Here is a 17,844-nt window from a genome sequence, read left to right on the forward strand (position 1 = left end):
TGGAGGCAAAAGGGTCATGAGGTCAAGGTCATTTTTACCTAAATAGAGAGTTTGAGACTAGCCTGAGCTACATTAAATAAATAAATAAATAAATAAAATAAAATAAAAAACTGCCTCGTAGGATGAGTGTGGTTATACATGTCTTTAATTCTGGCACAAGGAAGGTTGAGGCCAGCCTGATCTACATAGCAAGTTCCTGGACAGTCAGGGTTACACAGTGAGACCCTGTCTCAAAACAAAACAAAGTGTCTGGGCCTGGAGAGACGGCTCAGCAGTTAAGAGTACTGGATGTTCTTCAGAGGCCCCAGGTCTGCTCCCTGGCACCCACATGACAGTTCATAACAATCACTCCAACCTGAGAACATCTGGGGCCTTCTTCCGGCTTCCACAGCACCAGGCACCCAGGCGGTGCACAGATATGCATGTAGGCAGAACATCATATATATAACAAAAATAAATAACGCTTCAAGGCTTGGTGAGGTGGCCCACTAGCTAAAGACACTTGCTGCCAAGCCTGATGGCCTGAACTCAATCCCCAGGACCTAAAAGGAGAGAGATGGGGCGACTCCTGCAAGCTGCCCTTTGACCTCCACTCTTACACTGCCGGCATGCATGGCCACACATGCAAACAAAATAATTTTCAAAAATTAAGTTATTTGGAAGAAAAAGTAATTTAATGAACAAAAATAAGGGCTAGAGAGATGGCTCAGCTGTTAAGAGCACTGACTACTCTTCCAGGGGTCCTGAGTTCAATTCCCAGCAACCACTTGGTGGCTCACAACCATCTGTAATGGGATCTGGTGCCCTCTTCTGGTGTGTCTGAAGACAGCTATAGTGTATTCACACACATAAAATAAATAAATCTTTTTTTAAAAAAGAAACAAAAATAATAAAAGAAAATAAGGCATATGCTAGGGTGTGTTTGGATTAAAGGCAAACATTGCACCATTTTAGATAAGACGCTTCAGCATCCTCGGACTTGGGTAGCTGCAGATACAAGGGCAGCCATGTATATGCCAGAAACAAGACCTGAGCCCAGGGTACCAAAGCGTCCTTTGCTCAGTCCCTTCTCTCACACAGATGCTCATCCTGCATGCAGACCCCTGTGCCTGTGTCTGGCCTCACCCCTTCGATCTGGTTTGAGTTTTCCCCAAGCAAAAAAAGTGTGAATGAAGCCTTGCCTGAGAAGCACACCTAAGAGACACCGGTGGGTAAGAGGAGAGGGGGAGGCCAGGAGAGGCTAAGGAAGGGATGGGGGCACCTATGCCCTCTCTGTATGCTGCTGAGCTTCTGAGAGTGGGCAGGAAGGTAGGCATCTCTAACTCTGTCCCTGCTGCTCTCCCTGAGCCCCTCCACTCCCACACAGTGTTTAAGATGCTCACATGGACACGAACTCCTCACAGGTGTCCCATTAGTGCCATCACACCCTCCAAGCCCCAGTTGCCTGGCGAGGCTGAGTCACCACCAACCTCTCCCTTGTTCCGCTATTAAGAACCAATTAGGGAGCTGAGGCAGTGGCCTGTGTGACAGCAGTTTTAGCTCATCAATAATGGTTCGCGTTGTGTGGGTGAGCAGGAGCGAACCAGGCATGCGGGGGTAGGTGGCAACTGGAGCCCTGTCTCCAGGGATCAGTCACCCTAATGGAGTGCCCTGAAAATGATGGATGTTTTCGGACCAGTGGGCTCTCAACTCACCCAGGCAATACTGGGTACTGTACATATTCTTATCCCAGGGTGGGGGCTCTTACCCGGACTCTCACTCTAAGCTACTGTTCCATAATAAGAATAAATCTGGAATAGTTGGGGTTCAGGTGGGTCGATTCTGTTTTTGTGGTGCTAGGGGTAAACCTGGGGGCAGGGTGCATGCTGTGCAGGGAGTCTACCCCCAGCTACGTTTCCAGCCAGATTTAAAATATTTGAAAAGTCGAGAACATGTCCCATGGGCTGGCCACAGGGTTGAGGTTCTTGCTGCCAATCCTGACTACCGGAGTTAAAACCCCAGGGCTCTCGTGATGGAAGGAAAGAACTGACTCTCACAAGCTGCCCTCTGACCTCCATTCTCAAGCCGTGGCACATGCACAGCCCTCAAACCCTCGAAACTAAATTAGTAGATAAGGAATGTAGAGCTGGCTTTGGTGGCATTTCTGTGACACAGATCTCTGGAGTTCAAGGCCAGAATGGTTTACAGAGTGAGTTCCAAGACAGCCAGACCAGGGCTACACAGAGATACCCTCCCTATCTTAAAACACCAGAATAAAGGGGGTGGGGGCTGGAGAGTGGCTCAGTGGTTAGGAGCACTGACTGCTCTTTCAGAGGTCCTGAGTTCAATTCCCAGCAACCACATGGTGGCTCACAACCATCTGTAATGGGATCCGAAGCCCTCTTCTGGTGTGTCTGAAGAGAGAAACAGGTACTCACATACATAAAAAAGGAAGCAAGGAAGGAAGGAAGGAAGGAAGGAAGGAAGGAAGGAAGGAAGGAAGAAAAGAAGGAAGGGCACCTCAATCCAGAGAGACGAGGTCGAGAGCACTGACTGCTCTTAACAGAGGACACAGGTTTGATTCCCAGCACCCACATTCAGCTCACATGAAAAATACCCCAAGATAATTTGGCTTTGGTTTGCAACTTTTTTTTAAAAAAAAATTATTTATTTATTTATTGTATATAAGTACACTGTAGCTGTCTTCAGACACACCAGATGGTTGTGAGCCACCATGTGGTTCCTGGGATTTGAACTCAGGACCTCTGGAAGGGTATTAGGTGCTCTTACCACTGAGCCATTTCTCGAGCCCACAACTTTTTGTGTTTCTGAGACAAACTTTCTCTATGTAGTCTTAGTTGTAGACCACGGTAGTTGAGAACCAGAGCTCTGCCTGCCTCTGCCTCCTGAATGCGGGATGAAAGGCCTGAACCTGCAAGGCTGGTTTATTGTTGGCAACATTTTAACTCTCCATCACCTCCAGATTCAGTCATTTGCCCTCCTAGACTCTTCTGTTCACACGAGCCGCCTCAGGTGGGGTCCTCCTTATTAAGACTTCTGAGACCTCTGCTTTGTAGGACTGTGTGGTTAAACGGGGTCCAGTCAGATAGGGGTGTATATTGAGTTTCTCATTTCAGTGGCAACTTTGCAATGGCTTCTAAGTTTTGGCATGGGGACTTCTTCTTCAGGGGAACCATCAATCTGCCTCCTCATCCTTCCTAAGGAGGAACACCAGACCAGCTCCTCCTCATGTGCATGAATTCAGGCTGGGGAGAGTGCTCCCCCTAAGGGGGCCTTAGTTTCTTCATCTGTAGAATAGAGTCACAATGACACTTGTGTCTTAGGATCACGCCACAGATTACTGCATTCATTCCCAAAGGGGGCTTTACCCACTTGGCACACACACTGTCCTACTATGATGGCGAGGGTAGAGGTCAAGGGGGAAGGCATGAGACTTAGTCTCATGGTCTGGTTTTCAACTTCACAGACCCAGAAAGCGGACACTGACACCACCTAACAGCTCAGTGTTGGTTTCCAACCCTGGCCTCCTGCACAGTGGTACGTAATGGCCTTTGGGAGGCTCAGACTCCAGACACCTCACTTTTGCTGCCTCCTCCTGGAGCAGCTTGGAGTCACAAAGTGATGCTTTGGAGGGAATTACTCAAATGTGCCAAGTTTGTGCGTGGGCCTTCTCCCGTTCCCCTCCGCCCCCGCCCTGCGAGGCGGGTATGAATGAATCCCATTTCACAGAGAAGGCTAACTGCATAGGCAAGGGGAAGAGAAGTGCAAAACGTATTAAAGTCCCATGGGTGCTGTGCAGAAGAACCCCTTGGATACTGCACCGTCCCAAGACCCACCCGGAAGTCTACCCCACCTCCGCCCCGCAGTGTTTGGTGGAGAAGTCATCTCAACACTAGAAAAGGGAAGGGCCAGGAAACCGTCCCTTTCTATCAAACCACAAGCCTCTGCGAGCACAGTCTGCAGCCCGCACTCCTGAGGGAGGGAGAGGGCTCTGCCTCTCATCTCTGAAGAGGACCCTTGTCGCGCGCTCCCGCACTTTGCAGTGCCTGCAGTGACAGCCATCACTGTGAAGAGGAGGCCGGCTACTGTTTACAATAATTGCCATCCTTCTAGCCGGGGGAAGAACAGCCAGGGGGCATAACCTGATCCACAGGCAGAAATCAACCTAGCTCTCTGGAACGCTTGTAATTTCCCGTTACCATAGCAACGCCAGCATCTCCATCTCCCTACCACCACCCCCAGGACACGAGAAGAGCTGCTCTCACCCTGTCCTTCCTCCCAACCCCCTCCGATACCTTCTATCCCTGAGATTTCTGTGATTCAATTAATTACTGTCAATGCCTGTGCTGCTGTTTTGTCTTTTTTTTTTTCTCCTCCCTTTTCTTTTCTTATTTCCATCTGCTGAGTCACCGTGTCCTGCTCTGGATTAGAGTGGTTACTCACTAGAACATTTGGGTGCCGGTTGCCATGGTCACAGTGCAGCCTGCATCCTTCATCACCTGTTAATTCTCAGCAAGGCTGGCTGCGAGCGTGGGTACCACTGCCCTCAAACCAAAACCCAAGGGACATCGAAGCTCCTTGAGACAGGAAAAGGGGGGCCCAATGACGCATGAATGAGAGCAAATGCCTCATCTCAGTTATTAAAATATAAATAAATAAACGGCCCAGAGATTGTTATAACCTTGCCTGAATGCAGTAGTCAGAAAGGAGTGTATCAAATAAACCAAGAGATGTATCATTTTTCTATCGTGGTACATCTTTGAAAAATGCCTTTGTTCAATAACCATTTTAAGACGCAATTCTTTTTTTTGTTGAGAAGTTATGAATTCTTAATGCAAATCGCAATCTACCCCTGAAAACCAAATGGAAGAGTCTTGAGACGCAAGGCCCTCAAGGAACGGGCTCCGGGTAGGGGGCTGACAAGGGGTTTGATTAGGCCGCAAACCCAGCAGGAGGGTACAAGAGTGTTGGGCAGATCCAGCCCAACATAGAGGGCATAGACAGGAGATGCTGAGGGTTTTCCATGGTAACAGGAGCATTAACGGGTTCCAAAGCAACCAACATGACGCTCTCAACAGATAGAGTGAGCCCATCAGCCCATGGCCCATTGCTCCTGATAATTACAACATATACTGTTTGCAAAGCCCAATGGAGGGGACAGGGATCAATAAATCACCCTACATTTGCACACTGCCTGCCCTTCAGACATCAACATACGGGCACCTCTGAATCTTAGGTCATTTGGTTCCCATTCATTCTTCCTCTTGGCTCTCCTCTCCACCCCTCCCCAGGGGAGGCAGTCCAATAGAAGACTAGGAAGCCTGTGGCCCAAGGGATACAGTAGAATGAGCTGCTCTGGAACCAAGGGAGTCTGTCTCCTGTCTGCCCCCCTCCCTGTTTCAGCCCTTCCCTTTCCCCGAATCCTGAACGGATAACTAACTGAGTGACAGCTCTGTGACAGGGTGACAGGTTGGACCTACGCTCCACACCCATTTCTCTCGCTGTGGGGAGTCTGGCCTCACCTGGAAGGAGGGTTTGGGAGGAACCTAGAGAGCTATATAAGGCAGGCCTGGAGCAGCATGCAGAGCAGAGCAGAGCTGACCTACAGCCACAACAGCTAACCATTCCCCCAGCTCTGCAGGTGAGAAACTGGGAAGGGAGGAGAAGGGCATGGAAGGGCATGGAAGGGCATGGAAGGGCATGGAAGGGCATGGAAGGGAAGGGAAGAGAAGGGAAAGAAAGGGAAGGGAAGGGAAGGGAAGGGAAGGGAAGGGAAGGGAAGGGAAGGGAAGGGGACAATAGGGATTAGAATTGACAAGCCCCCTTCCTATAAAGGCTCCAGGCCACGGTGTCTCCAGAGATGGGACCCTTTGCTTAGCCTAGAATGGAATTGAGTCTCAGCTCTAAGGCCACACTGTTGTCCTTGATTCCCACTCAGGACCACTTCACTCAGGACCCAGCCATGATCCTGGGGTTCCTGCCTGTCAGGGAGGTGAGCAAGCGAGGGCTTTTCCCCTATTGCTAAGATGAGAAAACCAAGGTCCAGAGGCTAGGAATTACTAGACTTTAGTAGGCAGTGCTAAGACTGCAGCCCACAGCTCTGGATCCCATCTCAAGCCCTTTCCTAGGCCAGTGCTACCTAAAGGAACATCCTGTGATAACGAGAATGCTTTAAATCCGTACTTTCCTACATAGCAGCCACTAGTCACATGGGTACTTATCATCCAGCTAATTCAAAGGTAGAGAAATTGAATAGCAATTCATCCAAATTTAAGGAGCCACAAACATCTAGTGACTGCCATATTTATCAAGCTGTATGGCTTGTATTGGACAGAATGACTCTCTCTAGCATTGTTTCCCCTATTTTTTTCAGTCATTCTTCTTGGTAGGGTATCACTCTAACCCAGATTGGCCTAGCACCCACAGAGTCTTAAACATAAGGCACTCCTGCCTCAGCCTCCCAAGTACTGAGATAGAAGCAGGAGCCAGCATATCCAGCTACGATTTTTCAACATTTCTTTATTAGCCACAAATGTTTCTCTCCCACAGAAAATCTAGTCTGAAAATTTTGTCATAAAAAGCTAATGTTTTAAAGGGTTTCTCTGTTTGTTTTTGTTTTTGTTTTTGTTTTTGTTTTTGAAGACAGGGTTTCTCTAGTACCATCCTGCCTGCCCTGGAACTAGCTCTGTAGACCAGGCTGGCCTCGAACTCAGAGATCCATCTGCCTCTACCTCTTAAGTGCTGGAACTAAAAACATGTGCCACCACGCCCAGCTTCTAATATATTTTAATACACATTTTTCTTATGGGGGAAAGTTTTAAAAAAAAAAGAAGCAAAAGCAAAAACAAAACAGAAAACATCAAGTCCAAAGAACAGGTAAGGTTTGGAACTTGATGTTTGCTTGGGCATTCCACTTTAGGTCCGTGCTGTAGTTTCTCCAGACCCCATTCACCCTCCTGCTTAGCTGCAAAAGCTGGGGTTAATTTTTTTTTCCTTAGCTGCATAAGTGCAGTTGCAGGCTGCTCAGCAGCTAAACACAGTGGAGCCTCTCCTCCAAGGTTGCCTAGCAACCATGTGGCCCAGCCCCTGATGGACATGCTGATGGTCTCCAAGTGACAGTGTATGATCTATAACACCCTTTAGTGTGCGTGCATCTTTGTCGTTGTATTTAAAATTTCCCTGTAAGCTCTAAGAGTCACCCAAGAGTCACTGGACCTAGCCTCATCTGGCGGAGCAGTCTGGAAAGACACTGTTCTATGGCTATTGTGTTTTGCATTTGAAATCGTGTGTGTGTGCATATGCATGTGTGCTGTGTGCAGTGTGTGTGTGTGTGTGTGTGTGTGTGTGTGTGTGTGTGTGTGACACACATTTGGGTGGCAATGCCAGTGCCCATATGGACATCAGAGGAAGTCTGTTGCTCTATACCTTATTCCACTGAGACCAGGTCCCTCTCCCTCTCCCTCTCCCTCTCCTCTCCCTCTCCCTCCCTCCCCTCCCTCTCCCTCTCCCTCTCCCTCTCCCTCTCCCTCTCCCTCTCCCTCTCCCTCCCTCCCTCCCCCCCTCCCCCTCCCTCCCCTCCCCCCTCCCTTTCCCTCTTTGTGTAGCCAGGCAGCTTAGAGCCCATCCGGTCTAGCCCTTTACCTCTGGGACTGTGGAATAACCCCATCTTGAAACCCAGCTCTTTTCCCTTCTCAGACAAGATGCCTCGACTGTGTGTGTGCATGCTAGTCTTAGGGCTGGCTCTAGCTACCTTCTCGGAAGCTTCTTGGAAACCTCGCTCCCAGCTACAGGATGCATCCTCTGGACCAAGGACCAATGGGGCCCTGGAACAGCACCAGCTAGAAAAGCTGGGCCCATCCTCTCACCATCGGAGACAGCTGGGGCCCCAAGGTCCGCAACACTTCATAGCAGGTAGTAACTGTTGACCCAGGCAGATTTGGCCATGGTTCCCCCATATTGATCCCACAGTTCCTTGAGACTTGGCCTTCTTCTCTCCATTCTTACCTCCTGTCACCTCCTCAGATCTGTCCAAGAAACATAGGCCACCAAGGGAGGAAGAAGAGGAAGCATACGGATGGATGGATTTTGGTCGCCGCAGCGCTGAGGAAGAAGACCAGTATAACTAGCAATGCTCTTCCAGAGCCCAGCCATCTCCAGCCACCCCCAGCTCAGTCCTTAAAAAACATATTAAAAATAAACTAGCTTGCAATGTATCCCTGAGTCCTGTCATGTGCTTGACTGGAGAGGGGTTGAGGCAGGAAGGAGAGCTGAGTACACCTTAGAGGCAGACCAGAGAGTAGCACTGATCAAGAATCTACCTGGGTTCGGGTTATGGTCAGAGGTTAAGCAGTTAAGCTTTTACAGCTCTTTCAGAGAATTCTGGTTCAGTACCCAGTTCACATATAGCTGGCTTACAGCTGCCTATAAGTCCAGTTCCAGGGAATCCAACCCTCTTCTCACTTCCTTGGATGTCTGCACTCACATGCACCTAGACACATAAAGTCTAATTTAAATCACACACACACACACACACACACACACACACACACATTAATGTGTGACTCTAGGAAGGTTTAAACATTCCAAGACTGTCCATTCCATTTACAATGAGGCCATGACTCCATTCTAAAGCCCTGTGCTAGCCGAAGTGCCTTCTTCCCATCCTGGGGAATCCAGTCCATCCCTTCCCCTTCCTTTCCTCACACAGACACATCATCCTCTTTCCTGCTCCTTTGTCCTTGATGTTCTCAGCTCCTGGGATGATCTTCTCTCTGCCCAAACATGGCAGCCTCCCCTTCCTCCTTGAGGTGCCCCTGGCAGACTTTACTTTCTGTTCCTCATCCTTCAAACAAATTTCTTCAGGTGTGTAGTTGGTTTCTCGCCCACTCACATCTGCCTTCTCATCCAGATGGAAAACGAAGCATGAGATGGGTGCCCAGAGGATAAGAGTGCTTACTGCCCTTTTAGAGGAATCTGGCTGTAGACCATTATTTTGGCCAAACTGGGCAAAGACAAGTTGGAAGATAAGTTTTGGTGCTTCTCACCCCTTGAACGGACTCTGAGTTATTTCCTACTGTCTCCCAGACTTCCCCAGTCGGACTCTTCAGTTGCCACAGCAATAGTTTGCTCAGTGACTTTATTGGCTTCCTCCCCCTTCCCAACCTCAAATCCTCACTCCTATCGGGGTTCCTGTGGTTCTTGGGGACCACCACCCAAATGAAATGCCTACAATCCTGGCTTCAACGCAACATAATAGGCTAAAACAAGCAACCAAGCAATCCCCTCTTGTAAAGCCCCAGGGGAAAGGGAAGGAGGATGTGATCCTTCGGATGGGATGCTGAGAGGCTAACCTGTAACTGCCAGCCTTCTCTAAATCCTCTGGACTGGAAGACCCTCTACCTTGCTGGAGGTGAGCAGCCTCCCTTGTGCTGGAAACCTTGGGAAGGGCTCCCAGAGACAGACCCTTCAGAAGATAGTATGTCTCCGCAAGGTCTGAGCCTGCCTCCTTAAGGCTTCAAAAACAGGAACTAAGACCAAACATGAGCATGTGGAGAAGCACTGTCCTGGATAGGGGAGAAAGGCCTACTGACTTCAAAATTTGGCAGGATCTGAGTAAACTAGAGAGATTCACCAGGAGGAGCTGGATGAACACACAGGGGAATGGACATCCGAGGCTGGAGACCACTGCAGTGGACCTAAGCAAGTAGGGCAAATGAGGGCTCAAGATCTGGGCAGCATCTCCATGGGACTTTTCATCCTCAGAAGGACACCTGGAGTCAGCACTCATGTCCTCTATAGACAACGTCCTTGTAGCTTGGACAAAAACAATGCTGTACAGGAACTGCACTGAAGATGTCAAATTGTCTCGGTGGAGTATTGAGAAGGGGTCAAAGGGCTCAGCGGAGAACATGATAGCAGAGAATTACCAGGTAGGACAAAGGAATCTGCAGGGCATGGAGTGCTCTACTAGGAACACAGAGATGCTGTGGAGAGGGAAGTGAGGCACCACCAAGAAGCCCAAGAAGCTGTCCCCTCCTGGTTTCTGGAGAACCGAAGCAGGTCTGAGAGCCACGTGTTGGCAGAGTTAATTCCTTCTAAGGATGGCTTGCTGGCAGCCTTTGGCAATGTTCAGCTCGTAAGTCTCTACCTTTATCCATACATAGTGCTCTCTCTTTCTCTCTCTCTCTCTCTCTCTCTCTCTCTCTCTCTCTCTCTCTCTCTCTCTCTCTCTTTCTCTGTGTGTGTGTGTGATGTTTACTAAGGACATCAGTCACACAGATTACACACCCCCAATGACTTCATTGTAGTTAATTACATCTGCGCATTGGTCCTATTCTAAAAGCCACACTCTGAGCTATTGGGGATTAGATCTGCACAGAAATTGGAGAGGAGTCACTGGGCTTGGTGGCTCACACCTGCAATCCCAACATTCCAGGATTCGAGGCAGGAGAATTGCCCTGAGTTCAAGGCCAGCCTAGGCTATAGAGTAAGCCCCTTTCAACATATAAAACAAGCGCTAGAGATGGATCAGCAGTTAAGAGTACAGACTGGGGTTGGGATTTAGCTCAGTGGTAGGCGCTTGCCTAGCAAGCGCAAGGCCCTGGGTTTGGTCCCCAGCTCGAAAAAAAAAAAAAAAAAAAAAAAAAAAGTACAGACTGTTCTTCCAGAGAACCTGGGACCCACATCTTGCCTCATGACTATGTGTAACGGCAGTTCCAGGGGATCTGACACTCTCTTCTGACTTCTGGTAACACCACACATGCACACAGCATCCTTACATATGTACGGATCAAACCCCCATAGGTATAAAATACATTTAAAAATCTTCAAAGGTCTAGGCCATGGCTAATGGACGAGCTGCTACTGTATACCTGGCCTCGTTGGTGCTTTAGGGATGGTAAAGTTACCAAATGGACATGAAGCAATGTTACCATCCATAACAAGGCAGACTTTTTTTTTTTTTGTTCTTTTTTTCGGAGCTGGGGACCGAACCCAGGGCCTTGCGTTTCCTAGGTAAGCGCTCTACCGCTGAGCTAAATCCCCAGCCCAACAAGGCAGACTTTATTGTCATAGAAAAGCTAAACGGAAGCGGGCAAGCAGGGGTCCCAACTGCAGGCTTGACTACGGTTGCTTCTACCACAGTGATTCAGTACATCAGAGACTAAGAACAGAGGAGCCAATAGTTGATCCAACCGCTGGAATGGAAAACTAATCCTTTGCTTGGCTTCCAAATCCACTTGGGTTCCCAAAACAGCTACTGATCAGGGTGGGTGCGTACTGGGGAAAGAGCCCCACGCGGAGTTCACAAGCTAAGCTATTGAGCCCAGGGCCTGAGCCAAAACTCGCCCCGAAAGACCCAGAAAGCCGTGATGTCAGAGTGTTAGAGGGACGGCACAGAGAAGCCTGTGGTGTCTCACCCAAGGCGCAGTGAATCCTTAGGCATACCTTGTAATTTCTTAGTCTAGGAGTGTATAATTGGGATAAATAAACACGACAGCTGGCAGAACCTCCGTCTTAATTCCCTGAGGTGAGGAATACGAATCATTATGGTGGGAAAACAAAGCGCAAGCCCCCGAAGTCGCCCTCACAATATCACAGGTCCGGTGAAATAGCAGAGACTCATCCTTAAAGACTTAAGGGAGGCCCAGTGTCGGTGTTGGTGGGAAACAGAGGCAGGCGAATCTCTGAGCTCAAGGCCAGCCTGGTATACAGAGCCAGGGCTGCACAGAGAAACCCTGCCTTGGAAAACAAAACAAAGACTTAAAAGAGACAGGAGTGACGTGGCCTATTAGACAGGCCAAGCCTGGGTCCTGGAGAGACAAGGTGGGCCGTTGCTATCCTGGGAACTGCGAAGATCCGCAACCGCAGTCTTGAATACAGAAAGACATCCTGACGTTACTAGAGTATCACAGCACCACAGCCTCTGATGCGCGCTGAGCTGACGAAACGCTTTTTCCATGGGGGAGCGGGGAGGATCAGAAAGAGTTCTTCTCCAGTCACAACAGACCGCAGTACACGTTCAAACAGGACATGTTTATAATCAGCGCCAAAGTACCTGTGCTAGACAGGGACGCCAGACTGTCGGCGTAGTCTCTAGAGGAGACTACAGGGAAGTCCTCGCCCCTACGGCTGCTAAGCTCTTTCTAAGAGGGCAAAATAGAAAATAGTTTAGGCTTAGCAAGCTAAGAGGCAAAACGTCAAAGAAGGTAGGGGGATTCTCAGATAAGAATCTGGCAGTTACGATGGCGGGAGTCTGTAACCACAGCACTTGAGAGAGGGTTGGAAGTCCAAGGTCGGCCTGGGCTTCATAGCAGCCCTTTAGCACCCAAGCTACACCCTAGGCCCTTTGCTTTCTTTTCTTTTTTTCCTTTGAGGCAGGGTCTAACTGCAGCCAACTTAGTAGATCAGGCTGGTCTGGAACTCAAGACAGTCCTCCCACCTCAGCCTCCTGAGTGCAGGACAGGTATGGACCACCACATGTGACTGTAAGAACAGTCCATAAAGCCAGGAGTTCTAGCGCCTGCAAGATGGAGTCAGAAGAACCCGGAGTTCAGAGTCACCACTGTTACGTTGTGAGTTCAATGTCAGCCTGGGTAAATGAGACCCCATCTCAGAAGGAAAAGCAGAGTAGGCGGGGAGATCCCTCTGAAGGTAAGAGCACTAGCTGTTCTTGCAAAAGAGCCCAGTTCCATTCCCATCACCCACATGAAGCAAATAACTGTCTGTAACTCAGGGGATCCAATGATTCCTGGTTTTTTTTTTTTTTTTTTTTTTTAAAGATTTATTTATTTATTATATATAAGTACACTGTAGCTGTCTTCAGATACACCAGAAGAGGGCATCAGATCTCTTTACAGATGGTTGTGAGCCACCATGTGGTTGCTGGGAATTGAACTCATGACCTCTGGAAGAGCAGTCAGGTGCTCTTAACGCTGAGCCATCTCTCCAGCCCGATTCCTGGTTTCTTTAACCCAGAGCAAAATACAGACTTGAAATAAAAATAAGTCTTTGTTTTTGCTTTTGAAGATGGGGTTTCTCTGTGTAGCAGCCCTGAATGTCCTGGACCTTGCTTTCAAAAGTGTGTGTGTGTGTGTGTGTGTGTGTGTGTGTGTGTGTGTGTGTGTACATATATAAATTTAAATTTATGTATATTTAAGTATATATTTATATATATCCATTTTTATATATTAGGAATTCACTCACTATTCTGGCCTTTGGAAGGCTAAAACAAGAGGGCTGTAAGTTCAAGATCAGCCTAGACTATATATTGAGTCTCCATTCCCTCAAACAGAAGGAAATCAGAGACACAGGCTTCCTGGGGAAGCGATGGGCAGATGGATTTAGAGAGGGAGCACAGATCGCATGGATCTCTATGACTCCCATCAGTGTCCACCCAGGAGCGCTGCTGCAGAATGGTGCCGAACACCTTTCAGTGGATAGAATCTGAGGGGGGTCAACCAGCTCGATCATTGTGCCATGGGTCTATGAATAGAGTGACCAAGGCCATGGTGGTAGAGGTCATCATGGACCTGTAGTCTAGTGAGTTCCTCAGAGTTGATACAGCCCATCATGTCAATGGGCATGGTGGAATACTCCTTTAAACTCAGCACTTGGGAGGCATAGGCAGAAGAATCTCTGTGAGTTTGAGGCCAGCTTTGTCTATAGAGAGAGTTCCAGGACAGCCAAGGCTACATAGAGAAATCCTATCTCAAAAAACAAACAGGACTGGAGAGATGCCTTATCTGCTCTTCCAGAGGTCCTGAATTCAATTCCTAGCAACCACATGGTGGCTCACAAATGGGATCTGATGCCCATTTCTCGTGTGTCTAATGACAGTGACAGTGTACTCATATACATTAAATAAATAAATAAATAAATAAATGTTTAAAAAAAAAAACAAAAAGATTCAAGAAGTAAACAACTGACAAGCCTCAGGAAGTTCCTGAAACTGACCGGATGTACAAGGCCCCTAACCAGTAAGGACTTCTAAGGATACACAGAGCAGCTGAGGCTGGAAGAGGCTGTCCTGCTAAGCTTTCTAGAAGACAGCTCTACCCTGTTGAGCTGCTTCCAAGTTGTTCTGTGAATTTCAGGGTCCCAGTCTCATGAGTCATCGTACTTGGATGGGTTTTCAGTGATACAGCTGCCCTTGAGTCACCCCTGTTCCTATAAGTAGCCCCTAACTTAAACTCTCGTACATAACCCCAGTAAACCCATGGATTCACCAAATGGGACTTTAGTGGTATTGTCACTTTTTTCCTTTCTGGAATGAATAGGCACAGTGTCATTTTTTTCTTAGAAAAAAGCTAACTGAGTGTTTACCTAATATGCACACTCTTGGCTTCAGTCCCCAGCAACCTATAAAATGGATATAGTGGTAAACACTTATAATCCCAGCACTGGGAAGATGGAGGCAGGAGGATCAAAAGTTGAAGGTCAAACTTGACGATATATGGAGTTTGAGCCTAGCCTGGGATACAAGAGACTCTATCTCAAATTTTTTTTTAAAAAAAAAAAGTTTAAATAAAAATAAAATTACAATGTTGGGAACAAGCAAAAGAAATTTATTCTAGGGGTTGGGGATTTAGCTCAGTGGTAGAGCGCTTGCCTAGCAAGCGCAAGGCCCTGGGTTCAGTCCCCAGCTCCAAAACAAAAAAGAAAAGAAAAAGAAGAAAGAAATTTATTCTAAGTATTGTAATTACTACCATTTCATTTTCAGAAACTAAATTCAAGCTCCCAGGCCCTAGGGAAGCTAGGGACTTCCCAATAGCTGAACAGCTTCTGCTGTGAACAGTTGTCTGAGTCCAGCTATCTCAGGGGCAACTTCTCCATCTTGCTGGTGGGGTCAAACAAGTTTGTGTTCCCAGTCCTAGGAACAAATGCCTATCCCACTTCTCCAAATGTTTTAATTGTCTGCTGTTAGCCAGTAAAAAAAAGAAAAGAAAAGAAAAGAAAAAGAAATTGCTGTTATCTAAACTAAGGTGTATAAGTTATAAAAATACATAACCAGTTGCCTATTATGCCCTAACTCCATGCAGCTGACCCACTCCTTTGTCCCAGTATCACTCTGAGCTCTGCACCTAATGTCAAGGACAATGAATTAAGGACTTGAAGCCAGGTGCCCTGGATACAGCCCAGTCTCCAATAGGTACTCCCTTGCTTAACCCACATTGTCGAAATGCAATTGGATAACACTGCAGCTCCCCCCAGCTGCTTCCTGGCTTTGAGTTCCCATTCTTGAAAATGCAATATAGCTTCCCCTCGGGGACACAGTTCAGATCCTCAACTGGCCATCTCCCTGAGTGCTCAGAAAATAAGTTCCCATTTTTAAGCCTCCATATCTGAAGTGAGTTTTCTTGGATTCTACCCTGAACCCAACAATAGAACTAGGGGTGTAGCTCTATGGTTGGGCACATTGTAAGTGAGGCCCTGGGTCCCTAGTACCACAGCTGCTTCTTGGCCATGTTTGGGACTTCCTATCTGCAGGACAAAGAAAAGGTTAGGGACTATCAGAGGTTACTGAAATGGAAACTTCTGGTTTCTTCGGAAGCTCAGTTGTGTCACGGGATGTTTCTCTGGGATCTGTCTTGTGAGAGGTTTTGTGACATTTTTCTGGAAGCTGTCTAGCGAGAGGATGTTTTCCTGAAACAGACACAGGAGAGGACGTTTGGCTGAAGCAGACACTTGTGAGGGTGCGAGACGTTTGAAAGAGTCTAAGATCATGAAGTCACACAGAGGGGTTGGGGATTTAGCTCAGTGGTAGAGCGCTTGCCTAGGAAGCGCAAGGCCCTGGGTTTGATCCCCAGCTCCGAAAAAAAAAAAAAAAAAAATGAAGTCACACAGATCATGAAAGGATGCTCTTGCATTGTTATGCCTTGCAACGCTTCCCTGGTCTTTGCCGGCCTTCATTCTGTAGAGAGAAAAGCAGCAAGGAACTTCTCACGGTATTCCCAGTGATACTTGCCGTCTCTGCTGACTCATACCGACTCTGCACAACCTCGCAGTTTCTGCTGGATCGAGCCTCTGCTACTGATTCATGTTTGCTGTTTGCTATTGGACTGGTTACCCTGGCAACCAAGAGTGGAAACCCCCCCCCCCAAAGAACTACTTCTAAACAGGTTCCACAACTCCCATTTCTATAAGCCTTCTTCTTGCCCTACCTCTGGTCAGTGGGCTAGAAGGGGGGTTGAAGCATTCTAGAAGCCTAAATAAAGTGGGTTTAGAAAGAACTAAGAACCTACAGGTCGTTGTCCCCGCTTTCCATGAGGGAAAGCCTCGCCTCAGGACAAGAAGAGTCATGTCTAGGGGCTCTGTGTTTCCAGTCGCAAAATAAACATAAGTAGGAAATTTGCCTGACAAAGGCAGTGGGACCAAGGTTCAGATTACTCAGAAGTGAAGATTCAGGTCGTCCCATGAGGAAGACAAGGTGGACCACTGGAGGGCTCTCAGGGAGGAGAATGCAGAACAATAGAGGGAAGGCATCGCAAGGATCATTTAGGGTTCCAGATGGACAAGCACCACCTATACCATTCTATACCATTTGTCCTCTGGCTACCCTTGGTTTGTGTTTTTGGTTTTGTTTGTTTTTGAGACAAGGTCTCACAGTATGGCTCTGGCTGGCCTAGAACCTGCCGCTATGGGAACCAGGCTGACCTCCACCTCAAGATCCACCTGCCTCTGCCTCTCAAGTGGTGGGATTAAAGGCATTCACCACGATACCCAACAAGTCATTACATTTATTTATGTATACATGTGTGTGTATACACATGTACACATACATGTCACAGTACGCATTGGGTCTGGTTGTCCTTTTCTTGGGAATGTTAGTATGTGGTGCGTGTGTGTATATGCAGGTGCACGCGCCCGTCCGTGCACTCAGAGACCAGAGAAGGATATCAGTGTCCTGCTTCATAATCTCTGCCTTATGCCTAAAGACAGAGCCTCTTAGTCAACCTTGAACTAAACTCATAGCCCCAAAGCCCCAGCAAAGCCCCTGGTCTCCACTCTCCATGGTCCTGGGAATTCAGGTATTCAGGCTTGCACAGCAAACACTCCTACCCGCTGGGCCACCTCTCTGCTTTTTGCTTGAGATAATAAGGTCTGGCTGTAGAGCCCAAACAAGCCTTGAACTCCAGATCTACCCATTTCTGCCTCTGAACGCCGAAATTGCGGCTATGTTCTACCGTTCCTAGTTTTTTTCTTTAAGATGCTATAACCAACCAGCTAGTAGCTTAAAGTAAGGCCAGTTGGAGGGATGGGTTGGGGGGAGGGGGAGCACATGCCTTTATCCCACTACTCGAGAGGCAAAGACAATCAACTCTTTGTGGATTTGAGGCCAGCCTGGTCTACATATTGAGTTCCAAGTCAGCCACAGTTTCAAAAAGAAGGGGGGTGGGAGGCAACCCTGCGTGTTTACCACATAGCGCTATAAACTGCAAGTAGACAACTTCCCTTCCTACAAGACTTGTAGGTGAGACTTGCCTTGGCTCTCACAGGTCTGTTTAAACTTAAACTTTTTTTGTTTGGGTTTTTGAGATAGGCCTTATGTAGCCCTGGCCGTCCTGGAACTTACTAGGTAGACCAATCTGACCTTGAACTCGTAGAGATCCTCCTGCCTCTGATGCCCAAGTGCTGGGATTAAGGGTGTAATCACCACTCAGACTCGGAGGAACATTGCAACTGTTTTAAGATTTGGGGGATTCCTAGAGATATACTGAACACACCAACTAACTGATCTAAGCTTTTGTAAAGAACATTAAGTGGATTGTTATGCTTTAGAGATGAAGAATCACCCCCAAATCTTGTAAGTTAAAAGCTTAGCATAGCAGGTAGACCACTGGACTT

At 47.8% G+C, this 17,844-nt stretch overlaps 1 protein-coding gene across 2 annotated transcripts; it reads left to right on the top strand.

The window, feature by feature from the left end:
- Positions 1-5,547: 5,547 nt before the first annotated feature.
- Gast (gastrin) lies at positions 5,548-8,213 on the top strand. Of its 2 annotated transcripts, none has more exons than XM_032913882.1 (3): positions 5,548-5,641; positions 7,696-7,911; positions 8,023-8,213. In XM_032913882.1, the coding sequence occupies exons 2-3, from the start codon at positions 7,701-7,703 to the stop codon at positions 8,124-8,126; spliced, it is 315 nt and encodes a 104-aa protein (XP_032769773.1). In that variant the 5' UTR covers positions 5,548-5,641; positions 7,696-7,700; the 3' UTR covers positions 8,127-8,213. The 2 variants fall into 2 exon arrangements, with proteins under 2 accessions (XP_032769773.1, XP_032769774.1); XM_032913883.1 differs by lacking the exon at positions 5,548-5,641 and adding an exon at positions 7,089-7,120.
- Positions 8,214-17,844: the final 9,631 nt, after the last annotated feature.

This window comes from Rattus rattus, chromosome 9 (genome assembly GCF_011064425.1).
Source record: "Rattus rattus isolate New Zealand chromosome 9, Rrattus_CSIRO_v1, whole genome shotgun sequence".
NCBI lineage: Eukaryota > Metazoa > Chordata > Mammalia > Rodentia > Muridae > Rattus > Rattus rattus.

Excerpts from the sequence above, each read along its gene's own strand:
- Gast (XM_032913882.1), top strand. The coding sequence starts at position 7,701 with ATGCCTCGACTGTGTGTGTGCATGCTAGTCTTAGGGCTGGCTCTAGCT. Across the intron at positions 7,912-8,022 it reads TCCGCAACACTTCATAGCAG|ATCTGTCCAAGAAACATAGG; the intron begins GTAGTAACTGTT and ends TCACCTCCTCAG.